Below are 25,986 nucleotides of genomic sequence, written 5' to 3' on the forward strand. Positions count from 1 at the left end.
GCCAAACACTGGTTATCCTAGGAACCTGAACAATAGATAAGGGAAAAAGAAAATGGCAGGGGGAAAAGAAAAGGAGAAAATAATGCTGAACATGAGTGACCTACAAACAGTGGTTACAGAGCATGAAAGAAAACCAAAACAAAAACACCACCGAGGACATTAACGGTAGATTCCACATGTGTGTGTCCACACCACGTCTGCTCCCGTAGGTATAAATCAGTAATCACACCAGGAAATCATTCCCAGAGACTCTCGGAGTTCACGCAGCAGAGACCTGAGATGCTCCTAACTTGGCTGCCCTGGGAAGGGCCGCCCCCTGGCCTGTGAAAGCAGGGTGTGGGGGGCACGCACCAAGCAGCACTTGCCCCCCAGCCCCTGGGGAAGGTGCTGAAAGACAAGTCCCCTTTCACTTAGATGGGCAATCATCCTCAATCATTTGACCAAATGATGAAAAAAATTCTGTTTTAAACATCCTAAGGAAAGGGAGGGAGATACAATAAAAATAAAAATGAGTACCAATGCAGACCTTTCTGCCATTTTCAGTGGAGGGGTTCTAAATACACAATGATTCCTTGTTTCCTTAAATACAGTTAAAGTTTTAAACTGTCGTACTTTTAAAAGTGATACTTACCAAGCTAGAGGGCACTACTGCAAGATGAGTGTGACTTTATGGGTTTCCCAAGCCAAGCTACTAGCAAGAAGGGTCACAACTCTGACCTGGATGTTACTTTGTGTCAGCTGGCACGCTGGGCCCTTTGAGGGAGCTGTGGTTCCGTGTGGAACCTGGACGCCATCCAGTGCTGAAAAGAAGTGCTCTCCCACTGCCTTTCATTGAGACTCTTCTCTGTGACTGCAGATTGGTTTTATCTCGCTCTTCTTCTCCACAAAAAGTAAGTCAGAGCCTGACCTAGCACACACGAAGAGTTCCCCTTTGTCAGGAACGCACTTCTGGGCCCTCGATGTCGGCTGATGGTCCTTCTTCTATTACTTTCTGTGGCATTTTTTCTCTTCTATTCAAAACTTCTCTCAGTAGCTGAAATTTCTTTTAATTGATCTGACAGTTCCTCTACATTGATAATTTTTAAATTTAACATTAACAATGGTGTCCTGTGATCACAAGGCCCGGTGCACAGCTGAATGATAAATTGGCTTCGAAGATAAAAGTTGGGTGAAGAGAAGAATCTCCTGATTATTGGACTTGTGATCTCTTACACACTTTTAAGCTGTGACAGTAACTATATTTTGCTAAAGCAAAAAGTTGTTCACATTAGCAAGTCTTTGGATTCTGAAGTTTGAACCTGTCTGGTTAGAGTTCTGTTTTTCTACTGGTAAACCACTGGTGAAGCTATATTTAATCAATGTTTCAGTGATTATCTAGGAGTTAGAGGAATTCTTTCAGGAGTTGACATACACACAATCACTAGTTCTTAAATTGAACTGTTTGGGAACAGATGACTGATTAAATTTCAACACTATAGGGGCGCCTGGGTGGCTTAGATGGTTAGGCAACTGCCTTCGGCTCGGGTCATGATCCTGGAGTCCTGGGATCGAGTCCCATATCGGGCTCCCTGCTCAGCAGGGAGTCTGCTTCTCCCTCTGACCCTCTTCCCTCTCATGCTCTCTCTCTCAAATAAATACATAAAATCTTAAAAAAAAATTCAACACTATAAAATTTTGTTCAAACTTGGTATCTTCACAATAACTACACCATCTTCCTCTACTTTGAGCGAGGGACATCTCTTATTGCTTCATTTGAACCCTTGATGATTCAAGATAGCCTAAAAATATGGCTGAAAATATGGAGTAAGCATATTCCAATGCTTTTTATTCATGAATACCTGAGAAAACATTAGATATTAGGTTGCTGGTAGAATTACTGATTGAAGTCTTCATCTCACCTGAAAATATTTGTGAAGTCTAGTGGGACTACAAAAGAATCTTTGCAGACCTCCTTTGGTTAGAGGGTCTGTTATTCTTCCTGGCAGGGACCTACTGTCCTGGGAATCAAAGCCACTAGACTAACCTGAAGTCTTGGGAAAACAGCAAAACTGTCATCCAGTGCAAACAGCAGCTTTGGATCCAAGATCATAAAACATACTTGAAAACAATGCACAATGGTTTCTAATGGGTCAAAATTCTCCCCTCATACCTCTGCCTCAATAAAATAGTGTACCGTAGTCAGATTCTGCTAACTTTTTGATGAGTTTCAACAATTTTTAAGCGGACTAATTCCCTTTAAAAAGAAGAAAGCATTTCTTTAATAATAATACATATTTTCAACCACTGATAAGTCTTCTGAAAAAAAAAGTATTTTAAAATGAACAAAGAATGGTCAAATCAAATTTCATTTAGGTTACTGTTAGAGTGGGTTTTCTTTAGATATTAAAAAGAAATAAAGCTGTTTAAAGTTCATTTTAACGTTTGGAAGTTTTTTTTTCTCCTAATCATCGTCTCAAGAAAGCTAATGATAACAGGCGTCTAACTGATCCTTAAGTTACCACGAAGTCTTCCAGTTACTTACAAGAGATCGGGAGCTCTGCTTGGATGGTGGAAGAAACTGTCTTACATTAGTGGGTGTTTCCTTTTCAATGGAATGTCGTCTCTGGGGTGGCTGCCGTCTCTCTGGCTGGGGTGTTGATGATATGGGCAAGAATTTTGGAGGCTCTAAAGAAATGAAAAGAACCAAACTGAAATGAACTTTCTTACAAAATAAAAATCTTAGATTTTGAATTTCTAACAGAAAACCCTTTGTCACTTGTGACAAACACTGCATTCAAAGATGAAATGTTTATTTCATTAGAGGATTAAGATTGGAGGTTCTTATGGGGATACTATGAGGATTGTTATAGAAAAATCTCTGCAAGATAAACTTTTCTACAGAAATAGTGAGGAAAAAAGAAAAAATATTTCTTATTTTTAATGTTCATTCAAATTTATACATAAAAACACAATTATAGTCTCAGCTTTGTACATACAAATGCCCTCATGTTATATGCCATAGAATTTTGCAATTAAAGAGTCTCAGGCTTGTAAAATATGTAAAAATATGTATTCTTTGTGTCCAAAAAGACTCCCATGTCATGCCAAAATATTTTTTTTTAATTTAATTTTATTATGTTATGTTAGTCACCATACATTACATCATTAGTTTTTTTTAATTTTTCATTGTTATGTTAATCACCATATATTACATAATTTGTTTTGGTGTACTGTTCCATGATTCACTGTTTGTTCATAACACCCAGTGCTCCATGCAATACATGCCCTCCTTAATACCCATCACCCGGCTAACCCATCCCTCCACCCTCTTCCCCTCTAAAACCCTCAGTTTGTTTCTCAGAGTCCATAGTCTCTCATGGTTCGTCTCTCCCTCCGATTTTCCCCCCCTTCATTTTTTCCTTTTTTTTTTTTCAAACATATAATGTATTATTTGTTTCAGAGGTACAGGTCTGTGATTCAACAGTCTTACACAATTCACAGCGCTCACCATAGCACATACCCTCCCCAATGTCTACCACCCAGCCAACCCATCCCTCCCACCCCCCACCAGTCCAGCAACCCTCAGTTTGTTTCCTGAGATTAAGAGTCTCTTATGGTTTGTCTCCCTCTCTGGTTTTGTCTTGTTTCATTTTTTCCTCCCTTCCCCTATGATCCTCTGTCTTGTTTCTCAACTTCTTCACATCAGTGAGATTATATGATACTTGTCTTTCTCTGATTGACTTATTTCGCTTAGCATAATACCCTCTAGTTCCATCCACGTTGTTGCAAATGGCAACATTTCTTTTTTTTTTTTTTGATGCATGCCAAAATTTTCAAATGTAGAGTCCTTTTATATTCTTTTTAAAAGATGAAATATAAAAACTCTCCATTTTTGATGTTTATCAAGACATTCTGTCCTTAGGTTTAAATCAAGCTTTATTTAAATTTCGAAAAGTAAATTCCAGTTTTGATGTTAACACTGTAACACTGCTGTCTTCTGCCTAGTAATATTTTGGGACAGGGTTTAAAAGGAGAATGTTTTAGGGTTTGAATGGTTCTGGATTCACATTGTGGAAACGTAAGGAGAACATTAGAAATAAATTATGTTGCTAACCGAGTTTTTTTTAGTACTTCCTCTTACTCTCTCTGCAAAGTAAGACTGCTGCAGTGTTATGGGTGAGGAAAGTGAAAGTCAACACAAAGTTAAAAGTGATCCATCTATTTGGACTGTCCCAGTCCAAAGAGAAATTACTAAATAAAAACAACACAATTTCCACAATCAAGAAAGATACAGAAATCCATTATGTGATTTAATTGTATCTCTATAATATTTAATTGGTCTGACCAAATATCAATTATAGGTAAAAACCAAGATCAGCTCCTATTGTTCTTGATATAATCTGATTAAGTAAATCAAAATACTAAAGAATTTTAATCACTAAAAACTCCATGTGTATAAGAAATCAAATCAATGTTCTAAGAATATCTTAATATATAAGTGTTTTTTCTCCTGGAACATTTTTTTTTCCATTGCAGTAAAACATACATAAAATATATTTAGTGTCTTTGTTTTTTTTTTTTTTAAGATTTTATTTATTTATTTGACAGAGAGAGAGAGAGCACAAGCAGGGGGAGAAGCAGGCTCCCCGCTGAGCAGGGAACCTGATATGGGGCTCAATCCCAGGACCCCGGGATCATGACCTGAGCTGAAGGCAGACACTTTAACCGACTGAGTCACCCAGGCACACCTGTCTTTATTTTTTTAAGATTTATTTATTTATTTGAGTGAGCAAGCACATGAGCAGGGGGAGGAGCAGAGGGAGAGAATTTTCAAGCAGATTCCGCACTAAGTGCGGAGCCCCACACGGGGCTCAACTCCACAACCCCATGAGATCTTGACCTGAGCCGAAACCAAGAGCCTGACACTTAACCAGCTAAGCCATGCAGGTGCCCCTAGTGTCTTTATTTTTAACTATAGAGTTCTGTGGTATTAAATATTTATATCATTGTGCAACCATTACCATCTTCCATCCCCCTAACTCTTCATCTTGTAAAACTGAAATTCTGGAACCATTACAATAATTTCCCATTCTGCCCTACCTATAGCTCCCAGCAACTACCATTCTATTTTCCTTCTCTATGATTTTGACCACTCTAAGAATCCCATATAAATGGAATCATATAGTATTTGCCTTTTTTGTAATTGCTTTTTTCCCTTAGCAACAGGTCCTAAAGTTTCGTCTGTGTTGTAGCCAATTACAGAATTTCCCGTTTTTAAAGCTGAGTAATATTCAATTGTATGGATAGCCCACATTTTGCTTAGCTGTTCACGCACTGATGGACACTTGGGTTGCTTCCATTTTAGCTACTGTGAATACTGCTGCTATGAACATGGATGTATATCTCTTTGAAACTCTGATTTCAATTCTTTTTTTTTTTCTCCTTTCAATTCTTTTGCTTATATAATCAGAAGTAGAATTGGTTAAGCATCTGCCTTCAGTGCAGGTCATGATCCCAGAGTCCTGGGATAAAGCCCCATGTCTGGCTCCCTGCTCAGTAGGGAGTCTGCTTCTCCCTCTCCCTCTGCCCCTCCCCACCATTCATGTTCTCCCAAATAAGTAAATAAAATCTTAAAAAAAAAAGAATGGATTGTCTTCTATTTTTGCAAAAATGTCATTGGCATTTTGATAGGGATTGCACTGAATCTGTATATCACTTTGGGCAATGTAAACATTTTAACAATATTAAGTCTTCCAATCCATGAACACAGGATATATTTCCCTTTTTTAAGTCTTCTTTAATTTCTTTCACCAATGTTTTGTAGTTTTTAGTGAGCAAGTTTTTCACTTTCTTGGTTAATTCCTAAGTATTTTATTCTTTTTGATACTATTATAAGTGGAGTTGCTTTTATAATTTCCTTTTCAGATGGTTTATTGTTTGTGCATAGAAATGTAACTGATTCTTGTGTGACTTTATATTTTGCTACTTTACTGAATTCATTTATTCTAACAGGTTTTTTTTTTTGTGTGGAATCTTTTAGGGTTTCCTTACATATAAGATCATATCATCTGTAAAGAGATACTTTTACCTTTTTTTTCCTAGTCTGGCTGCCCTTTCTTTCTTTTTCTTGCCAAATTGCTATCACTAGCATTTTTAGTGCATTTGAACAGAAATGATGAAAGCAGGCATCCTTGCCTTGTTCTGTTTCTTAGAGGAAATCCTTTCAGTCTTTGACCACTGAGTATGTTTGAGGTGGGTTTTTTTTTTTCTTTATCTTTAAAGATTTTATTTATTTGACAGAGAGAGAGACAGTGAGAGCGGGAACACAAGCAGGGGGAGTGGGAGAGGGAGAAGCAGGCTTCCCATGGAGCAGGGAGCCTGATGTGGGACTCGATCCCAGGACTCCAGGATTATGACCTGAGCCGAAGGCAGATGCTTAATGACTGAGCCACCCAGGCGCCTCTGAGGTGGGTTTTTCATACATGGCTTTTATTATGTTGAGGTAGTTTCCTTCTATTGTGAAGTTCCTCCTAGTTTGAAGTTTTTATCATGAAAGGGTGTTCAATTTTGTCAAATGCTTTTTCAGCATCAATTGAAGTAATCCTGTGGTGGTTTTTCTTCACTATGTTAATGTGGCGTATTACACTAATCAATTTTTATATGTTGGACCATCCTTGCAGTCAGGAATAAATCCCACGTGGTCAGGGTATATAATCCTTTTAAAATACTGCTGAATTCTGTTTGCTAGTATTTTGTTAAAGATCTTTTAAAAAATCAGTATTTGGGGTGCCTGAGTGGCTCAGTCATTAAGCGTCTGCCTTCGGCTCAGGTCATGATCCCAGGATCAAGCCCTGCACTGGGCTCCCTGCTCAGCGGGAAGCCTGCTTCTTCCTCTCCCACTCGCCTTGCCTGTGTTCCCTCTCTCACTGTGTCTCTCTCTGCCAAATAAATAAAGAAAATCTTAAAAAAATAAAATTAAAAAAATTAAAAATCAGTATTTGTAAAGGGTATTGGTTTATAGTTTTCTGTCCTTGTAGTGTCTTTGGCTTTAGTTATCAGGGTAATGCTGGTCTCATAAAATGGGTTAGGAAGTATTCCCTCCTCTTTAATTTTCTGGAAATGTTTGAGAAGGATTGATAGTTTTTTTTTAAATGTTTGGAAGAATTCACCAGTGAGGCATCAGAGTCAGGCCTTTTCTTTGTAGGGAGAGTTTATGCTTACTAATTCAGTATCTTTACTAGTTATTGGTCTAGTCAGATTTTTTTCTATCTTTCTGATTTAGTCTTGCTAGGCTTGGCATTTCCAGGAATTTAACCATTTTATTAAGGCTATCCAATTTGATGGTAATTGTTCATGATATTCTCTCATAACTCTTTATTTCTGCAGAATCAGCAATAATGATTGCCCCTTCATTTCTGATTTTAGTAATTTGAGTCTTCTTTTTTCTTAGTCTATCTAGCTAAGGGTTTGTCAATTATGTTGATATTTTTGAAGAACCAGTTTTCGGTTTCATTGATTTTTCTCCATTATTTCTCTATTCTCTATATTTTATCTCTGCTTTAATCTTTATTTCCTTTCTTGTGCTAGCTTTGTGTTTAGTTTGTTCTTTTTCTAGTTCCTTAAGTTGTAAAGTTAGGTTGTTGGTTGGTTCATTCATTCATTCCTTCCTTTTTTTTTTCATTCCTTCCTTTCTTAAAACAGGAACATTTATTGTGTGACTAATCACTGAACTTTGTTTTTAATTTAAGTGTCATAGCATTAAATTTCACCTTAGCACTGTTTCCACTGTGTCCCATAGTTTTGGTATATTGTGTTTTCACTTTGATTCATTTCTAAATATTTTCTAATCTCTCTGGTGATTTCTTCTTTGATCCATTGATTTTTAAAAAGTGTGCTATTTCATTTCCACAGTTTTGTGAATTTTTCAGTTTTCCTTTTGTTACTAATTTCTAACTTCATCCCATTGTGGCCAGAGAGGATACTTTGTATGATACCTATCCTTTAAAATCTATTGAGACTTAACTTATAGTTTAACATATGGTCTATCCTTGAAAATGTCCCATGTGCCCTGGAGAAGAACGTATATTCTGTCGTTAGGGGGAGTGTTCCGTATGTGTCTGTCGGATCTAGTTGGTTTATCGTGTTGTCCAGGTCCTCTATTTCTTCCTTATCCTCTGTCTGGTGGTTCTATCCATTATTGTGAGAGGGGTACTGAAGTCTCTAACTATTATTGTAGAACTGTCTATTTCTCCTTCATTTGTATCAGTTTTTGCTTTTGATGGTCTGTCATTAGGTGCATAAATGTTAGTAACTGTCTGTCTTCTTACTGCATTGAACCTTTTATTAATATAGTGTCCCCTGTCTCTTGTAACTTTTTTTTTATTTAAAGTCTATTTTGTCTGATGTCAGTATAGTTTCCCCAGTTTTCTTTTGGTTACTATTTGCATGGAATATCTTTTCCATCCTTTCACTTTCAATCTGTTTGTGTTTTTGAGTCTCAAGGGAGTCTCTTCTAGCCAGCATATAGTTGGATCATGTGTTTTTATCCAATCTGCCAATCTCCAGCTTTTGATTAGAGAGTTTAATTCATTTACATTTAAAGTAATTACTGATCAGGAGGGACTTTTGTCACTGTGCTCTTTGTTTTCAATATGCCTTAGAGCTTTTGTCTCTCTTTTCCTTCTTTCTTGTCTTTCATGTTAAATTGACTTTTTTTATAATGAAATGTTTAAATTCCTTTCCCATTTTCCTTTTGTGTATATTCTGTAGCTATTTTCTTGTTGGTTACCATGGAGACTACATTTAACATCCTAAAATTATAACACTCTGATTTGGATTTATAGCAGTAAATTCAGTAACACACAAAAACTCTGCTCTTCTAGAGCTCTGTCTCAGTCCCTTTTGGCTGCTGGTGTCACAAAATTACATTTTTATACACTGTCTTCCCCAAAATATAGACTAATAATTCTTTTAAATGCATTAGTCTCTCAAATTATGTAGCAAACAAAAAGTACAGTTACGAACCATTGCTGCAATATTATTAGCTTTTATAATTGCCCATGTATTTTACTGAGATTTTTATTTCTTCTATGGCTTTGAATTATTGTCTAGTGTCCTTTCATTTCCCCCTGTAGGACTTCTGAGCATTTTTTACTGGTAAGGTCTAGTGGTTATGAACTCCCTCAGCTTTTGTTTATCTGGGAATGTCTTAATTTCTCCCTCACTTTGAACAAAAATAGTTTTGCTGGATATAAGATTGTTGGTTGACTTTTTTTTTTTTAAAGCACTTTGAATATACAGATTTCTCCCACTATCTGAAAGTACAGCATTCCTGTGAAACCTTTTGTAAGCTGAAATGGCATAAACCAAAAAAGCAACTGAAGCATTTTGTAAAAGTGAAAATCCTCTTTGGATTTCTTTCAGTTAGCTAAAACAGATATTAATGCTGGTCTTTCATAAAAAGTGAAGTGGTGTAAAGAAAACTTTCAGATAGTGGGGTGGAAAGCTGTATTGGCCCACTATCTTCTGGCCACCAAATTTCTGATGAGAAATATACTGAAAATCTTATTGAGGATCTCTTGTATGTAGTGACCCATTTCTCTTTTGTTGCTCTGCCTTTTACTTTTCAAAGTTTGATTACAATATGTCTTGGTGTGGGTCCCTTTCATTTTAGTTGAGCTGCTTGAATGTTAACATTCATGTCACTCCTCAAATCTGGGGAGTCTTGGCTATTATTTCTGCAATTATTCTTTTTGCCCCTTTCTCTCTCTCCTCTCCTTCAGGGACTCCCACAATGCATATGTTGGTACACCTGATGGTGTCCTACAGGTCTCTCAGTCTGTTTGTCTTTTTTCTTTCTGTTCTTCAGACTTGATGCTTTCCATTGTCCTATCTCCAAGTGTGCAGATTCTTTCTTCTGCCTGTTCAAATCTGCCTTTGAATCTTCTAGTGAATTTTTCATTTAAGTTATTGGAATTTTCAGCTCCAGAATTTTTTGTTTGCTGTTTCATTTTAGGTTTCCCAGCTCTTTATTGATCTTTCCATTTTGTTCACACATTGGATTCTTGACTTTCTCCACATCTTCTTTTAGTTCTTTGAGCATTTTAAAGCAGTTTTTAAAAAGTCTTTGTTTGGCATATCGCTCTCTTTTTCTGGGACAGTTTCTGTTGACTTATTTCTTTACTCTGAATGGGCCATACCTTCCTGTTTCTTTGTATGTATGCCTTGTGATTTTTTGTTGTTGTTGAATATTGGACATTTGAATCTAATAATGTGGTAATTCAGATGCTGCCCCTTTTCCAAGGTCTGCTGTTTTTTGTTATGGTTTTTGTTTATTGTTTTCTTGATTGCTGTAGGCTGTCTCTGTGCTGAGGATCAGCCTGAGAAGTAAACTTAAGATCTTCTCAGGTCTTTTATGAGCCATTCCCTGGGCATGCATTGTCACTTTATAATTTTCGACATATACGTAGTTTCTGGATATTCTAGTCTTTAATGTCTGGCTCCCAGAAGGGAAAAAGCTAAGAATGAAGGAGGTGGGTAAGGAGGCTAGCCCTTTAGATCCCCTGGAAGTCACTTTAGCATACAGGGAGCTTGCAACAAAGCAACAATAATCACTGACTCTTTGTCTACACCTTTGGAATCAGATGCAGCAATCGAGGACAGATTCCCAATATTTGGAGGCCAGGGTTCTTTTTGCCCCTCTAGCTCCTGTAAGCTATGGGCCAGCTGCTTCAGGAACAGTACACTGTGGCTGGAGTGGGCCACAAGTAGCTGCTTTTGTGCTAAGAGCTGAAATTAACCACAATGTTTCATCTAATCTTCCCCTGGAAGTTGCAAGCCTTCAACAGACTCAGAGTTCCAAAGGACTTACACAGAGAGATTCGGCCAGTACAACTGTTGTCTAGGTGGGGGACAGATTCCTGGTGCTTCCAACTCCACCATTTCCCAGAATCCTCTCCCTTAATGTGTAATTTTTAAATCTTTTACAATGATCTTATACACAAAAAAGATTATTAAAAACATTTAGAAATGTGGTGCCTAGGTGGCTCATTTGGCTGGGTATCCAACTCTTGATTTCAGCTCAGGTTGTGATCTCAGGGTTGTGGGATCAAGTCTCACATCATGCTCCACGCTTGGTGTGGAGTCTGCTTGAGATTCCTTCCCTCTGCCCCTCCCCCCACTTGTACTCTCTCAAATAAATAAATAAATAAATAAATAAATTTTTAAAAAGCATTTAAAAATCACTTAACTTTAGATTCTGTGTTCAGAACCTATGAAGAGTTATATAGGCGTTTTTACTATCCATACACGTATGTGGGTATGGATATGTGTATACGTGTGGGGGTGGGAATGATAACAAGTGTGATTATTTAGGGCTCCCAGCTTAAATTCAGACAAGGAGGTAAATTAATCTAAAAAATACACAGAAACAGTTGACTTATTCCCTACAACTATTATCTGTAAACCCAAAGGTGATTGATCTGTTATAAGTTAAGAACCTGAGGCCCAGGTATCAGTTCAGCCCTACCTTACCATGTGATTTTAGGAATATAACCATATTTATGCTCCTGACTAGGGAAAATTCCAGGGTTAGCTCTTTCCACCCTAAATGATCACAAAGCACTTTGGGATTCCCTATTCTAGGTCCAGTGTGTTTCTGAAGGAATCCAATGCTAGCTCTTTGTACCACAAATACTCACTCTTCCTCATGGACACAGCCTCTACTAAGGGATCTTCAAGGAAGGAGGGAGACACACTGCTGCTGCTGGTTGACTTGTGTAGAGTTTCCTCCTGAGAAAGGGGTGGGCAGAGAAATAAGCACTAAGACATTAGTGCTCTCAAGCTAATAACATTTTACTATTAGAGATTTATTTTAATGTGAGGTACCACATTATATCAAAGGTTAAAGGCAAATAGAAGATAAGTTAGAAGGTACCTAAAATTAGACAAGCCTGGGTTTGTGTCCTGGCTTTGTCCCTCATTAGAGTGATGTGACACAGCAAGTTTCTCACCTCAGTACCACCATTTCGTATTTAATACCATCTTTACACTGTATTATTGGATCAGATGAGATAATGCACTCAAAATGCTTAACACATTACCAGGCACACAGTGAATGGTGGTTAATATCATTATTAGGAAAATATTTAACACATTTGTAAAAGTAATAGATTGTAACTGGATGAAGGTAGATGCTATGTGTCTCATTCATTGTTGTTAGTAACAAACCCACTGTTAGTAAGTGATGAATAAATATTAATATTTGTTGAATAAATGGATGAAAATAAACATTTCACCAAATGTCATATGAATCTAGAAAAATGTCTACATTATGCAAAATAAAATTTAAATTCCTATTACCAATGAGACGAGACCTTCTTAATTTGTTTCAGATTATACCAGGAAGAAGTACAATATTTATTCACAAAAAATTTATTATCTACTATGTGATTGAGGATATACATAAACCACAAGACAATGTCTTTCCATAATATCTATAGAAAATTGCTAAATATTTTAAATGTGGAAGAAAGAAAATTAGGTTAAAATATTCACCTATGACTATATGAGACATGTGTTAAGCATTTTGAATGCATTATCTCCCTGACCTACTGAGTTAAGGTGACTTTAAGAACTAATTTAGCCATTCACAATAAATGGCCTCACCTAAAACCTACTGCTGAAAGCACTGGTTTCACATAAGCTACAATACAAAGGATCTGGTCAAAGAACAGGGGATGAAAAAAGCCTTTGTAAACCACACAGTTCAAATAAAGAAGGTCTGAACAGTGACCTCCCCAGTCTTGGTACATACCATGAAGAATAAATCAAGCAATGTAACCAAAGCCTCAACCTGAACACGGTGTAGAGGGCACACAAATCTCCAAAAAAGCTAGCAAGCAACTAGAATGACCTCCTTCTGCCTATGAAAGGTCAAAAGGAAATAAAAGCCAAGAGTATCTCTTAGGAAAAGAAAAAGGAGACATACACAGTAGTCCCAAATAATTATGAGATGGGTGCCACCTTGATTTAAACAGCAGAAACCACCCCCACCCCCACCCCCTTCACATACCTCAGCCCACCTTCCCCAGAAACATTTTTAAAGTCCAATTCTGAGCATGTCCACATGTTCCACACCACTCCTCTTTGCTGTTCTGACTTGCTCCCACTGTGAACAACTAAGAGTCCATCCTGGGGCAGCTGGGTGAGTGCAAGTCAGTCAGCAAGAGACAGAGAAGTGGTGAGGGCACTGGCATGGTGGCAAGGCCTTTTGCGATTTGCTCCCAGCAGCTGTTGGTGATCCTCTGCCCATGCATGCCCACCACAGGCAGATGCACCCAATTTCTCACTGCTTGAAATCTAATCTTCATTAGGCTTAGTTCCCGGCCCAGAGGAATCACAAAGACACTCAGAAGGTGCCAGGGGACTTGGAGGTCAGATCTCCTCACAGAGAGGATGTAGGTGTAGACTCCTCCTTGGCTTGCCCTGTCATGTCTATTCCCTCGACTAAACACTTTCTGCCTGGCTGGGGGATCATGATGGTCTGTGATCTCTAAAGCTATTGCCAGAAACCTGCTTGTTTGTATTGTCTGATCCAGTTACCAGTCTCTGACACTCACTAAACTAGGCCTTTTCTAGTTCTACATCCTGACCAGTGACTCTTAACCAGGTCCTGGTTGGAACAAGGTCACTTCCAGAACTCCTGCTGCTCCTTCACTGCTGCTTTGCTCCAAGGGTGGTACTGAAGGCTGCCAGAATCGTCTCAGAAACTGGTCTGGGTGATTAAAGAATAATTCCTTAATTCTAACTTGGATGAATGTGGAGCGGATGGAGCCAGCAACCACGACAGCAAACAGAAGCCGGGAGGCCGGCTGTGTGTGCGTATTGTCTGTCTGGCCCTGCTGGCAGGGCCTGAGGGAAGAGGGAGGCAAGGATGTAATTTCATTTTACACAGTGGAGATACACAATACTGATGCTGTAGACAAAGGGCTTGAGAGAGATTTGGGAAGCACCAGCACCCTGATTTTTTTCTGAAAAACAGGGAGGACGTGAGGTCTTCCTCCAAAGGGAAGCAGGGGAAAGATGAAATCTGGAGAACCCTAGCAGAGTTTTCTTTTGCAGACCTGTCTATTGGTATTACTATTACAGAAAGAACAAACTTCACTATGGGTAGGTGTGTGTGTGTGTGAGAGAGAGAGAGAAGAATCCATGGAGAAATATTTTTTCTTTTTCCTTCCCCAAAACAAAGGGAAGCATCCTGAAGATAATACGTTTGCATTTTTTTTTTACTTATTTTAATACCACTATAATCTAAGACCATACAAATATTTCAAAACTTATCCTATAAACTATGGCCACTGTACTGGTCTTTCCCGAAAAACAGTAAGTAATCCGCTGTTTCATTTCCTGCTAAACAAATTAATTTCAATCCTAACTTTATTAATCGAAAGATGGAAGAGATGAAACAACAATTGGGGCAACATGGTTAGTAAACTAGGTCAGAGAGGGCTTGCATTCTGAACATGGAGTCAAGATGTATGAAATGGGCTGTCGTGGGACTCACCTCGGAGTCAGAGCTGTCCAGTTCAGCCAGAGTTGGAGCTTTGAGGAGCTTCTTCTGTTGCACAGGCACCTGCTGTGCAGCACTCAATCCATTTTCTTTCGTTTGTGATGTTAAACCTCCATTCACCATCGATGATTCCACAATGTTCTTTGGAGATTCATGGGTAGTTACATCTGGTAAAAGAAAGGCAAAAGTTTACCTTTTCTAAGCTAAGAAAAGTAATCAGTAGACCAAATGCACTTTCCCAAGTACCTCCACTTGGTAGCACAAACCACAAGCCAGCTGACATCGCACTTCCATGTCACACAAATACAACACAGGGGCCTGATATAGTAACGCCTATGTATGTAAAACATTTTTGATAGATATTAACTGTCAGATTAAAGGAAACCTTTAAATAAATAGTAACAGATTCACATTTATACATTAGAACTTAGAGCTGGAAGGAATCCTATAGATAACTGACTATAACTTCTTAATCTTGCAGAGAGAGAACCCAGAGAAGCTAGTTTTAGTTTATTGTCTCCAAAGAGCTAGTGATAGATGGACCAAAGTGGTGGCATACACAGAGCCATAGCAGGCAGATGGCTTTAAGATTTGAAAATGGTTTAATTTGAAAATCAAAATAGTGAACAATCTATATTCATATAAACATGAACACAAAGAATCTGGGATACATTCCTTCAGATAAGCTGATGTAGATTATTCAGAGCTCAAATCTGGGTGGGAAGGTAATACAACAGATCAGAGAAATACAGCAGCAGAGTACAGTGTATACAGAGCACGGAGTACGGGTATGTGTGAGCACAGAGCGCAGAGCACCAGGTCTGCAGACTACACAGCACAGACCATAGGGTGTGAAGGATACAGATACAGTACATAGTACAGAGTATATTTTTGTAAAATGAAAGACTTTATTTTTTTTTAGGTAAGGTTTTTTTTTTTTTAAAGATTTTTATTTATTTAACAGAGAGAGACACAGCGAGAGAGGGAACACAAGCAGGGGGTAGTGGGAGAGGGAGAAGCAGGCTTCCCGCGGAGCAGGGAGCCCGATGTGGGGCTCGAACCCAAGACCCTGGGATCATGACCTGAGCCGAAGGCAGACACCCAACGACTGAGCCACCCAGGAGCCCCAAGACTTTATTTTGAATATGCATATTATTCATTCAGTTTTCCATTGTGCATAGCTATGTATGGAAGTATACACGGAAAAATACATTAGAAATACCTAAGGATGGAAGTATACAGGCAAAGAAGACATTCAATATATACCCATGAACAGGCTTAGAAGCATCACAGGACAGCATCCATTAGAAAAGAATGAAAACCATGCAAAAAATCTATCCAAACCATGGCAGGCAAATGCAATCAGTACAAGTTATAGTTTCTTGTATAGGGCAAAAGTATACATGTTCTTTGAATTAAAAACATAATATAAATAAATATGGCGCGGCTTTTACGTCCAAGCCAAAAATCATCTATAGAAGTAACAAGTGTGGATGCCGCATGTGCCAATAAAACATTAAAGGCCACAGTATATAGTGTGGAGTATGTAGTACAGAGGAGAGTACAGAATATATAGTAGTCCAGAGTCCACAGAGCACAGAGTGTATGCTGTACAGGGTACAGAGCGCAGACTAGAGCACAGAGTGCGGATCGGAGAACACACAGAGTATACACTGTGGAGTACAGGGTATGCACAGCATGGAGTATGTACAGTGGACAGAGCATGGAGTATACAGTATCCAGAGTACAGGGCACAGCGCACACAGAGCAGTGTACAGACTACATATAGAGTACAGTGCCTCAATTGTTGTTTCATCTCTTCCCATCTTTCGAATAGGGTGTGCAGTACACCTGACCTCTTGTTTCATGATCTGTGAAATGGGCTTACAATAGACATGTGCTCCTTTTGAAGAGTAAGTTACCAACTGCATATAAAATACCTCCTCAATACGACAACGCACAATAAATGCTGGCGATTATTAACACTGATTTTTATCTCCATGTGTCAGTAAATTAAGGCTCAGGTGACTCAGGCAGGTACACAGCTAGTGTGTGGTACAGCTGATACTTGATTCCTTGTTAGTACTGATTCTAAAGGCCACCTTTTTTGCCCCGTACCCTGTACTCACTCTTCCAATGCAAGTGGAACCAATTTTTTTCAGTATTTCAAATGATGTGTTAAACACAAAGTTTAATAACTACTAAATTATAGCATTTAAAAGTGAAAAAAATAAAAGTGAAAAAAAAAGCAGTCACTGCATAATTTAATTTACAGACAAACAACATGAAACTGATCTTTGCACATGGAATAGTCTGTGAAACTCCTGCGGTTGAAGGTAAAGGGTACAATAAGCATGAAAGTGAAATAAGACATGATTAAAGCTCCTTTAGGAGGGAAAGCACTGTAACTGCAGTTATTGTAAAAATATAGCAGTTTCCCTCGCAACATACAATTTTTATATGCTTGAAGTGTAAGGGGTGGATTTCCAGGAAACATTCAGGGAATAAGCGTGTTCTAGTATAGCCTTTCTTGACATTATTAAAAGAATCATGTAAATTTAATTATAAATGATAGGTATCTAGTTTAATATTTACAATTTTTGCTAATTTTAGAGATCAAGAAGGTCAGAGCACATGTCCCTGTGAATGAGAAGGGTTTGAGTAAGCAAGGAAGGAAAGAGGAAAGGAAGACAAGACAGATCTGTCTATCGTTTATTTAACATAAAATTTTTATTTTTTTAAAAGATTTTATTTATTTATTTGACAGAGAGAGAGACAGCGAGAGAGGGAACACAAGCAGGGGGAGTAGGAGAGGGAGAAGCAGGCCCCCTGCCGAGCAGAGAGCCCAATGCGGAGCTGGATCCCAGGACCCTGGGACCATGACCTGAGCCGAAGGCAGACGCTTGATGACTGAGCCACCCAGGCGCCCCTAACATAAAATTTTTAACAGAAAACTTGACAAGACATGCGTTAATTTTCTTATTACCTTTCCAGATGTTAAGTAGCTATAACAAAAACATAACTGGGGGAGGGGCTGCGCTGAGGGGGACTAAAGGGCAAAAGCAGCAAGTTTTTACACAAAATTAAAGGTTAAAATCTTTAAATAAATCTTTCCTAAGGGGATGTAGAGACACTTAACGGAATAATTGAGAAGTTTTCCAGAAAGCAAAGGAGGAAATGATTAGGCTAACTGATTAATTCCTATTCAAGAAAAAAAGGAGTGTTCAAATACAGTCTTGAAGCATATCTTAAAAGATCTTATTCTATAACTTAATTTATTTTATACACTTCCTACAGAATTGCTCATGTTGTTGTAGTAGCTAGGCTTTTAAGAGAAAGCAAGAAGTTAAAACACACACATCCTTGTCTCCTCTTAGCTGCCCAGATCCCAATCAAGGCGCCCACACGGCAGGTATTGTGAGAAGAGAAGCTGTCAGCTTTCCGCGGTGGGTCTCACATCTCCATTCCTCCAAGTCAAAGCTTCCCTAAGGGTGAGACCACTACTAGTGCATGGAGGAACATTGAAAATTTTAATGGTTATATATTTATTTTGATGCTTTAGAAAACATATATCAGATACATGGCTTTATGGATGTTTTTCCTAAAGAAATTTTAAAAGTCATTGATGGTATATTAAAATAATTCAAAAAATACTGGTGGTACTTAAAGTCTGGCAAAAATCTGACCTGAAGTTTAGGGGAAAACTGTTGAGTGACTGTGGATGCCATGAGTTCATTTCATTCTCAATGCAGGAGATTTGAGAAATGACCTAATAGCTCTCTTCTTGTCTGAACACTACTATGAGGTTGATAACTGTAATTTGAGCTCATTGACTGAAACTGAGTTCACTGACTGAAATAATAACCTCATACTGAATTCAAAGCTTTGAGATAAATGGAATTAATTAAAAAAATTACATAACAGGCTTCTCCACATATAAGACTAAATACTGTGTGTGATTTTACCTCATACTATATATTTGTAAAAGACCCAGTGGAACATATTTTTAAGCAAAATTTTTAAGTAGTTTGATTACTAAGAACTTTCTGTTCCAATGAAGAAATCCTTATTATTACGTCAATGTATCAAGTGAGAAAACCAAGGAATTGAATAAGACTTTGTACTTCTATATAAGACAGAATTTCTTGAGGAAAAAAACTGGTGATATTTACAAATAAGCAAAAATACTTAAGATGCTAGATATGGCTTTAGAAGTCACATACCTCAGGTTCAGAATCTAAAATGCATAACCATGATATTAAATACTTTATGTAATAACTTTATATATGTTAGATTCACCCAACTGCTGGCTTATTTGGTTGGAGGAAATATGACTCTGATACTGATTACATATTTATTATTTGCATTGCAAAAATAAATTACACTTACCTTAATTAATGTTGAATGGATTATTAAGATTTTCCACTAAGCATTAATATTTCTAAGACATACCTAAGCAGCAGAATATACTTCATTATGTCTTATTCTATACTTAAGTCTAGAGGCATTATCTATACTACGTATTTAAATATTCACTCCTTAGTGGGTTAATTTCCCAACTTAGAGAAGAACTGTATTCCAATCTTTGCATTTAGGTTAAAAGAATGGATCAGTTTTTTCCATTTATTATTTGGGACATTTTAATTAATTAGTCAAAATGGAACAATGAAAACATAAAAGTAGCTAGCACAAGAAATTGAGAATGAAGCATGTGGAAATCATGAAGTGCACTTAAAGTAGCAAATGATAAGCAGTTGAAAGCAAATATAATTTTTTGCTACTCTTTTACATCATGGAGGTGAAGAGATTTCGCCCCAAATTGGAAGCCACCATATAATCTATAAGAACACGAAATACACTTATATATAACATGTGTGTGGGCATGCAAACTGTCAGATCAGCCACCTGTGCTTAATTTATGTTAGCCAATAGTCAATGTGTTTAGATAGCCAGCCACTCCCTTATAGTCCAACTTATGGAAACATCTCCAGAAAAAGAGACACAGTCTCTATAATATATACTGCCAACTTTTGGAGAATATCAGTAACAAATATGTATCAAAACACTTCTGAGTTTATTTTCCAGACCATTTTTATAAGGTTTTTCTTCTTCTCTTTTACAACATTTACTCTGCAAATGGTTAATAAAATAAAAATTTTCAAATGAATAAAGAAAATAGAAAAAGCTCTTCAGTGGTCAGTCAAAAGTGGTAAGTGAAGATTGTAAAATATTTATCTGAGTTTTTTAAAAGCACAAATGACAATGATGTCTGAGACCCACAAATATAAACAGAAATTTAAAAACAGTTGGGAACTAGTTTAGCAATTGGAAGGTGCTCAGTAAATATTCATAAGCAGAATAGGATACAAGAACTCTTTGGCTCTTTAAATATGAATTTGTATATAAATAAGCTATGCCAACAATTCCAGAAAGAAAACTCTGGAAGAAAATATTAGTGCCAACATCTTATCTCATTTTACATTCAAAACAATAGTTTCCAGGGGCACGTGGGTGACTCAGTTGGTAAGCGACTGCCTTTGGCTCAGGTCATGATCCCAAGGTCCTGGGATTGAGCCCCATATAGAGCCCACATCCGGCTCCCTGCTCAGCTAGGGGAGCCTGCTTCTCCCTCTCCCTCTGCCCCTCCCCCTGCTCTTGCCTGCGCTCTCTCTTGCTCAAATAAATAAATAAAATCTTTAAAAAACAAACAAAAAAAACAGCTTCCAAAATGAAAAATTCTAACTTGCAAAATATTTTATTTGGATTAAGTTGGCTTTGAAAGTTCACTCATATATAAAAACTCAATTTAAAAAGGGGCTGATATTAGAGATCAAATTTAGTCATTGATGGTTATCTGTTTCACTACTAATCCCTGTCTACTTAACAGCAGGGACCTAAACTTGTACTACAAACCCAGAACACATTAATTATACAGTTGATCCTTGAACAAGGCCAGGCAGGGGTTAGGGTACAGACTTCCACCCCAGTCAAATTAACAAATTCAGCCTACTGTTGACTGGAAACTTTACTGATAATATAAACGGTCAACTGACACATATCTTGTATGTTATGTGTATCATAAATATTTATGTGTGTGTGCACATGTATATATATATACACACTATTCTAACAATAAAGCTAGAGAAAAGAAAAAAATTTTAAAGAAAAGAAAATATTAAAATCATAATGAAGAGAAAATGCATTTACAGTCCTATATGCAGATTTACTGAAAAAAAAAATCTGTGTAGAGGCAGGTCAGGCCAAGCTGGAGGCAGCAGTGAGCCTGGTAGCATGATGGTGATATTGTGCAGCCTGGGGCCTTGGCAGAGGCAGCTGCCCAGTGGGCAGGCAGCCACAATGGCCTGGGGATACTGTACAGCTGCCCCACCTGCCTGTAAGTATGGCCACACATGAGTAGGGGGTGAGGAGTCCATGCTTGGTAGGGGGTGGTCCCAGGCCTGCAGCAGCCTGCACAGCCCCTGAGCCCCGTGCACAGAGGACTAGGGAGCAGGAGTGATGGGTGTGTGGGCTCCCTGTGCAGCACCATCCTGTTCTCTGGGCACATTCCTTGCTTCAGCTCAGCATCCTGTCCACGAACCCTGGGGGTAGACCCTGACCATCCTGTCAGCAATAGGAGGCAACCTGCAGCCCTGTTCAGTCTTGGTTCCCTGGGGGCTGCTGAAACCTCAGCAGGCTTCCCTGGGCCTTCATGGGTCCTCGGAGGGCAGCAGGTTAGTTGCCTTCCTTTTGGTCCAATGAAGACTGGGCTGGACAGTTGTAAATAAATGTGTAGCTTTTGCTGTGAACTCTTAAATTAAAAAAATATTCCTATAAGTAGACCTGAGCAGTTCAAACCCAGGTTGTTCAGGGTCAACTGTATTTTACAACCAAAGCCATTAGAACATATCTGTATTTTTATACTCCCAAACAGCACTCAGAATCATTCATGACCAGGCTGCATCCAGAGGGAGCAGTGGGACACCAAAGACAGCTCTTGCTTATCAACTGAGGAGCGGTGGTCCTCTGAAGCAGCTGACAGCTTTGAGTCTAATTACTTAAATAACTAAATGCTTAGAGAATAAGAAGTATCAAAACTTTGTTTCTTGAAATTTTTTTCTATTCTCTTAAGGCAAAGTTCTGTTTTAGATTTTGACATCATTGCTTTAGAAGACTGTGGGTGAGGGGTTCCTGGGTGGCCCAGTAGATCAAGCCTCTGCCTTCAGCTCAGGTTATGATCCCAGGGTCCTGGGATGGAGCCCCTGCCTTAGGCTCCCTGCTCAGTGGGGAGCTTGCTTCTCCCTCTGCCCCTCCCCCTGCTTATGATTTCTCTCTCTCTCTCTCAAATAAATAAAGTCTTAAAAAAAAAAAAGAGGAAGAAGAAGAGTGTGGGTGAGAGACAGTGACCGTAAGGATGGGCAGTCAAATTCCATAACCACAGGGATGGCATGATGGTTCTTCTATAATCCTTCGTAGGCAACAGATTTATTTTAATTTTTTTTAAGTATATGGTTTTCAAATAAGCAGAATGTTTTATCTTACTGACCACAGCTTAGAAGAAGCCTTTCAATTTTCTTCTTTGACATGTTTGGACAAGCAGATGAATGAAATGTTTTCACAGAAACCACAAAACCCATGTCAGGTGTGAAAGCGCTTTTTTTTTTTTTTTTACCTGACAAGTCAAAACTGTAAGACATGCTAAGTGGCCGCATTGCTGAAAAAAGAAAACAAACAACAAAAAGAAAATAATTCAGCTGTTAGGAATATACACGGAGGACAAAAAAGGGAGGAGGATTCAAGAAGACCTATGATGGCACATTTCAGACGTTAAGGCAGAAGGCAGCGAATAAAAATCCGAAATACAACAAAACCATGAGTCTTAGTTTCAATTATATCACTAAGACTTGAAATGGAGTAACAATAAAAGAAAAAAACTAACTTTTTAAAGAACATGTTAAGAATGAAAGCATGATAAAGATACAAAACATTTTAAAGAAACATAGTATAGGATTTTGGCTTAAATATAACATGATTTTAGGGTACAAAATTTTTTAAATTTAAGAATAAATGTGTTCTTAAGTAATTTATTTCAGGATGAAAATCTGACCAAAATCTCTCCCTAAGGTGAAACACTTCATAAAAAATCTCCCTTAGGAACTAGCATCACAATGCATCACTATACTGCCTCTTGCAGGCAATGTAACCTAGCAGTTGAAGAGAGAGGCCCCAGGAGCCAGAATGTCTGAGTTTAAATCTCAGCTCTGCCACTTACTAGCAGTGTGATTCTGGGAAGGGTACTTAACCTCTCTGTGCTTCGGTTACTTAATCTGTAAAATGGGAAGAATGGTACTTATCTCATGAGATTGTTAGTGAAGATTACATGACCCGACCAAAAAAAGGTGCTTGCACATAGGAAACAGTGCTTCACACATAATAAAAGCTCACTAAATATGATTTAAGAATAAAGTTATTTATTTCCTATTGAAATAATGTGTCTTAAAATTTTTATTACATATGCTTAAAACCACTGAATTGTGTACTTTATATGGATGAATTTTATGGTAGATAAATTATGCCTCAATAAAGCTATTTTTTAAAAAAAGCTTACTACAAAGATTTGATTAATTTGAGTATTCATGACAGTGAGAATTAACTATTTTCACTGCAGCCCAAAACTCTTACCAGTACCTTCTATCCTATGATCTAGGTTGAGGGAGGACAAGCACCTTTATGGTCAGAAGAGGACAGAACCTCAGATCTATAGTGGGGGTGGAAGTATAGGCATAATGCGCAGAATGTCTCCCTTGTTCATGTCTTCCAGGTAGATTTCCAGGTAGAGTTCTAACACTTAAATTTAATGGAATGTAAGTATCTCTCAATATGTTTTCTGGCAGATGTTTTTAAAGATTTAATTTATACTTACAATCCAAAGTCTCAACACAGTATTAAAAAAAAATGATGTGAAGGTAGAGCATTCAGTTAGATCCCAAATACAACTAGGCAAGATGCTGGAATCATATATAGATGTTTTTAAAAGCACTTATGTCAAAAAAGGAGATGTGTATCTTAAACTGGGCAAATATAGCAACTATTAGTTGACAATCATACTGTTTGATGACTAGGAAGTAATATTTTAAGTATATCATTCTAGTAAATAAATTAGGATGTAACTTTTAAGTAAGTGTTTTACTATGTTTTAGTTACCTCACAGAAAAGTAGTTAAGGAATTTTATACTGATCAGAATAATCATCCACTCACAATTCAGAAACTCCTATATTTCTTGTAGAAACACTTTTCTAGATATGTCTCCTCAGGCAAGGGAAACAAAAGCAAAAACAAACTAATGGGACTACACCAAATAAAAAGCTTTTGCACAGTGAAGGAAACCATCAACAAAACTAAAAGGCAACCTACTGAATGGGAGAAGATATTTGCAAATGATATAAACAGTAAGGGATTAATATCCAAAATATATAAAAAAACTTATGTAACTCAACACCGAAAACCCCAAATAATACAATTAAAAATGGGCAGAGGACATGAATAGACATTTCTCCAAGGAAGACCTCCAGATGGTCAACAGACACATGAAAAGATGCTCACCATCACTCATGATCAGGGAAATGCAAATCAAACCCACAATGAGATATCACCTCACACCTCACAGAATGGCAAAAAACAAAAATATAAGAAACAACAAGTGTTGGCAAGGATGTGGAGAAAAAGGAACCCTTGTGCACTGGTGGTGGCAATGTAAACTGTTGCAGCTACGGTGGACAACTGTATGGAGGTTCCTCGAAAAATCAAAAACAGAATTACCATATGATCTAGTAATTCTACTACTGGGTATTTATCCAAAGAAAATGAAAACACTAATTCAAAAAGATATATGCACCTCTATGTTTACTGCAGCATTATTTACAACTGCCAAGAAATGGAAGCAGCTCAAGTGTCCATCAATTGATGAATGGATAAAGAAGATGTGGAATGGATAAAGAAGACATAAAGAAGGTGTGTGTGTGTGTGTATGTGTGTGTGTGTGTGTGTGTGTGTGTATACACACATCCACACAATGGAGTATTATTCAGCCATAAAAAAGAATGAAATCTTGCCATTTGCAACAACATGGATGGATCTAAAGGATATGATGCTAAGTGAAATGTGTTGGTTAGAAAGACAAATACCATATGATTTCACTCATATTTGGAATTTAAGAAACTAAACAAAGGAAAAAGAGACAAAGAAAAAAAGACCCTGGTGGTTACCAGAGGGCGGGGGGTGGGGGGATGGTGAAACAGGTGAAGGGGACTAAGAGGACATTTGTCCTAATGAGCACTGAGAAGTGTATAAAATTGCTGAATCATTATATTGTACACCTGAAACTAATATAACACTATGTGTTAACTTTACTTGAATAAAAAAACCCCACCTATTTAAAAAAGCCTGCATTTCTGTAAAAGGCATCCGAATCAGCAAAGAAGTCAAACTCTCATCCTTCGCAGATGACATGACACTCTATGTGGAAAACCCAAAAGACTCCACCCCAAAACTGCTAGAACTCATACAGGAATTCAGCAAAGCCACAGGATATAAAACCAATGCACAGTAATCAGTTGCATTTCTACACACTAACAACGAGACAGAAGAAAGAGAAATTAAGGCTCCCGTTTACAATTGTGCCAAAACCCATAAGATACCTAGGAATAAACCTCGCCAAAGAGGCAAAGGATATGTACTCAAAAAACTATAGAAAACTTATGAAAGAAATTGAAGAAGACACAAAGAAATGGAAAAACGTTCCATGCTCATGGACTGGAAGAACAAATACTGTTAAAATGTCTATTCTACCTAGAGCAATCTATACATTCAGTGCACTCCCTATCAACTTTTTTCACAAAGATGGAACAAATAATCCTAAAATTTGTATGGAGCCAGAAAAGCCCAAATAGCCAAGGGAATGTTGAAAAAGAAAACCAAGGCCAGTGGCATCACAATTCCAACTTCAAGCTCTGTTACAAAGCTGTGATCACCAAGACAGTATGGTACTGGCACAAAAACAGACACACAGATCCATGGAACAGAACAGAGAGCCCAGATATGGACCCTCAACTCTATGGTCAGCTAATCTTTGACAAAGCAGGAAAGAATATCCAATGGAAAAAAGACAGTCTCTTCAACAAATGGTGTTGGGAAAATTGGACAACCACATGCAGAAGAATGAAACTGGACCATTTCCTTACACCACACACAAAAATAAATTCAAGATGGATGAAAAACCTAAATGTGAGACAGGAATCCATCAAAATCCTAGAGGAGAACATAGGCAATAACCTCTTCTACATCGGCCACAGCAACTTCTTTCAAAACACGTCTCCAAAGGCAAGGGAGACAAAAGCAAAAATGAACTATTGGGGAAAAAAAAATGAACTATTGGGACTTC

At 37.8% G+C, this 25,986-nt stretch overlaps 1 protein-coding gene across 1 annotated transcript in view; it reads right to left on the reverse strand.

Moving 5' to 3' along the window:
- SPIRE1 (spire type actin nucleation factor 1) overlaps positions 1-25,986 on the reverse strand; it is a 208,912-nt gene that overhangs the window by 9,775 nt on the left and 173,151 nt on the right. Inside the window, exons 9-11 of the mRNA XM_028089379.2 lie at positions 14,543-14,715; positions 11,679-11,769; positions 2,522-2,664 (exon numbers count right to left, since the gene is read on the reverse strand). Coding sequence (XP_027945180.2) covers positions 2,522-2,664; positions 11,679-11,769; positions 14,543-14,715 — 407 coding nt within the window. The remainder of the gene's footprint in view (positions 1-2,521; positions 2,665-11,678; positions 11,770-14,542; positions 14,716-25,986) is intronic.

This window comes from Eumetopias jubatus, unplaced genomic scaffold (assembly GCF_037043125.1).
Source record: "Eumetopias jubatus isolate StellerSeaLion01/CBP00866 unplaced genomic scaffold, mEumJub1_p1.0 scaffold_16, whole genome shotgun sequence".
Classification (NCBI taxonomy): Eukaryota; Metazoa; Chordata; class Mammalia; order Carnivora; family Otariidae; genus Eumetopias; species Eumetopias jubatus.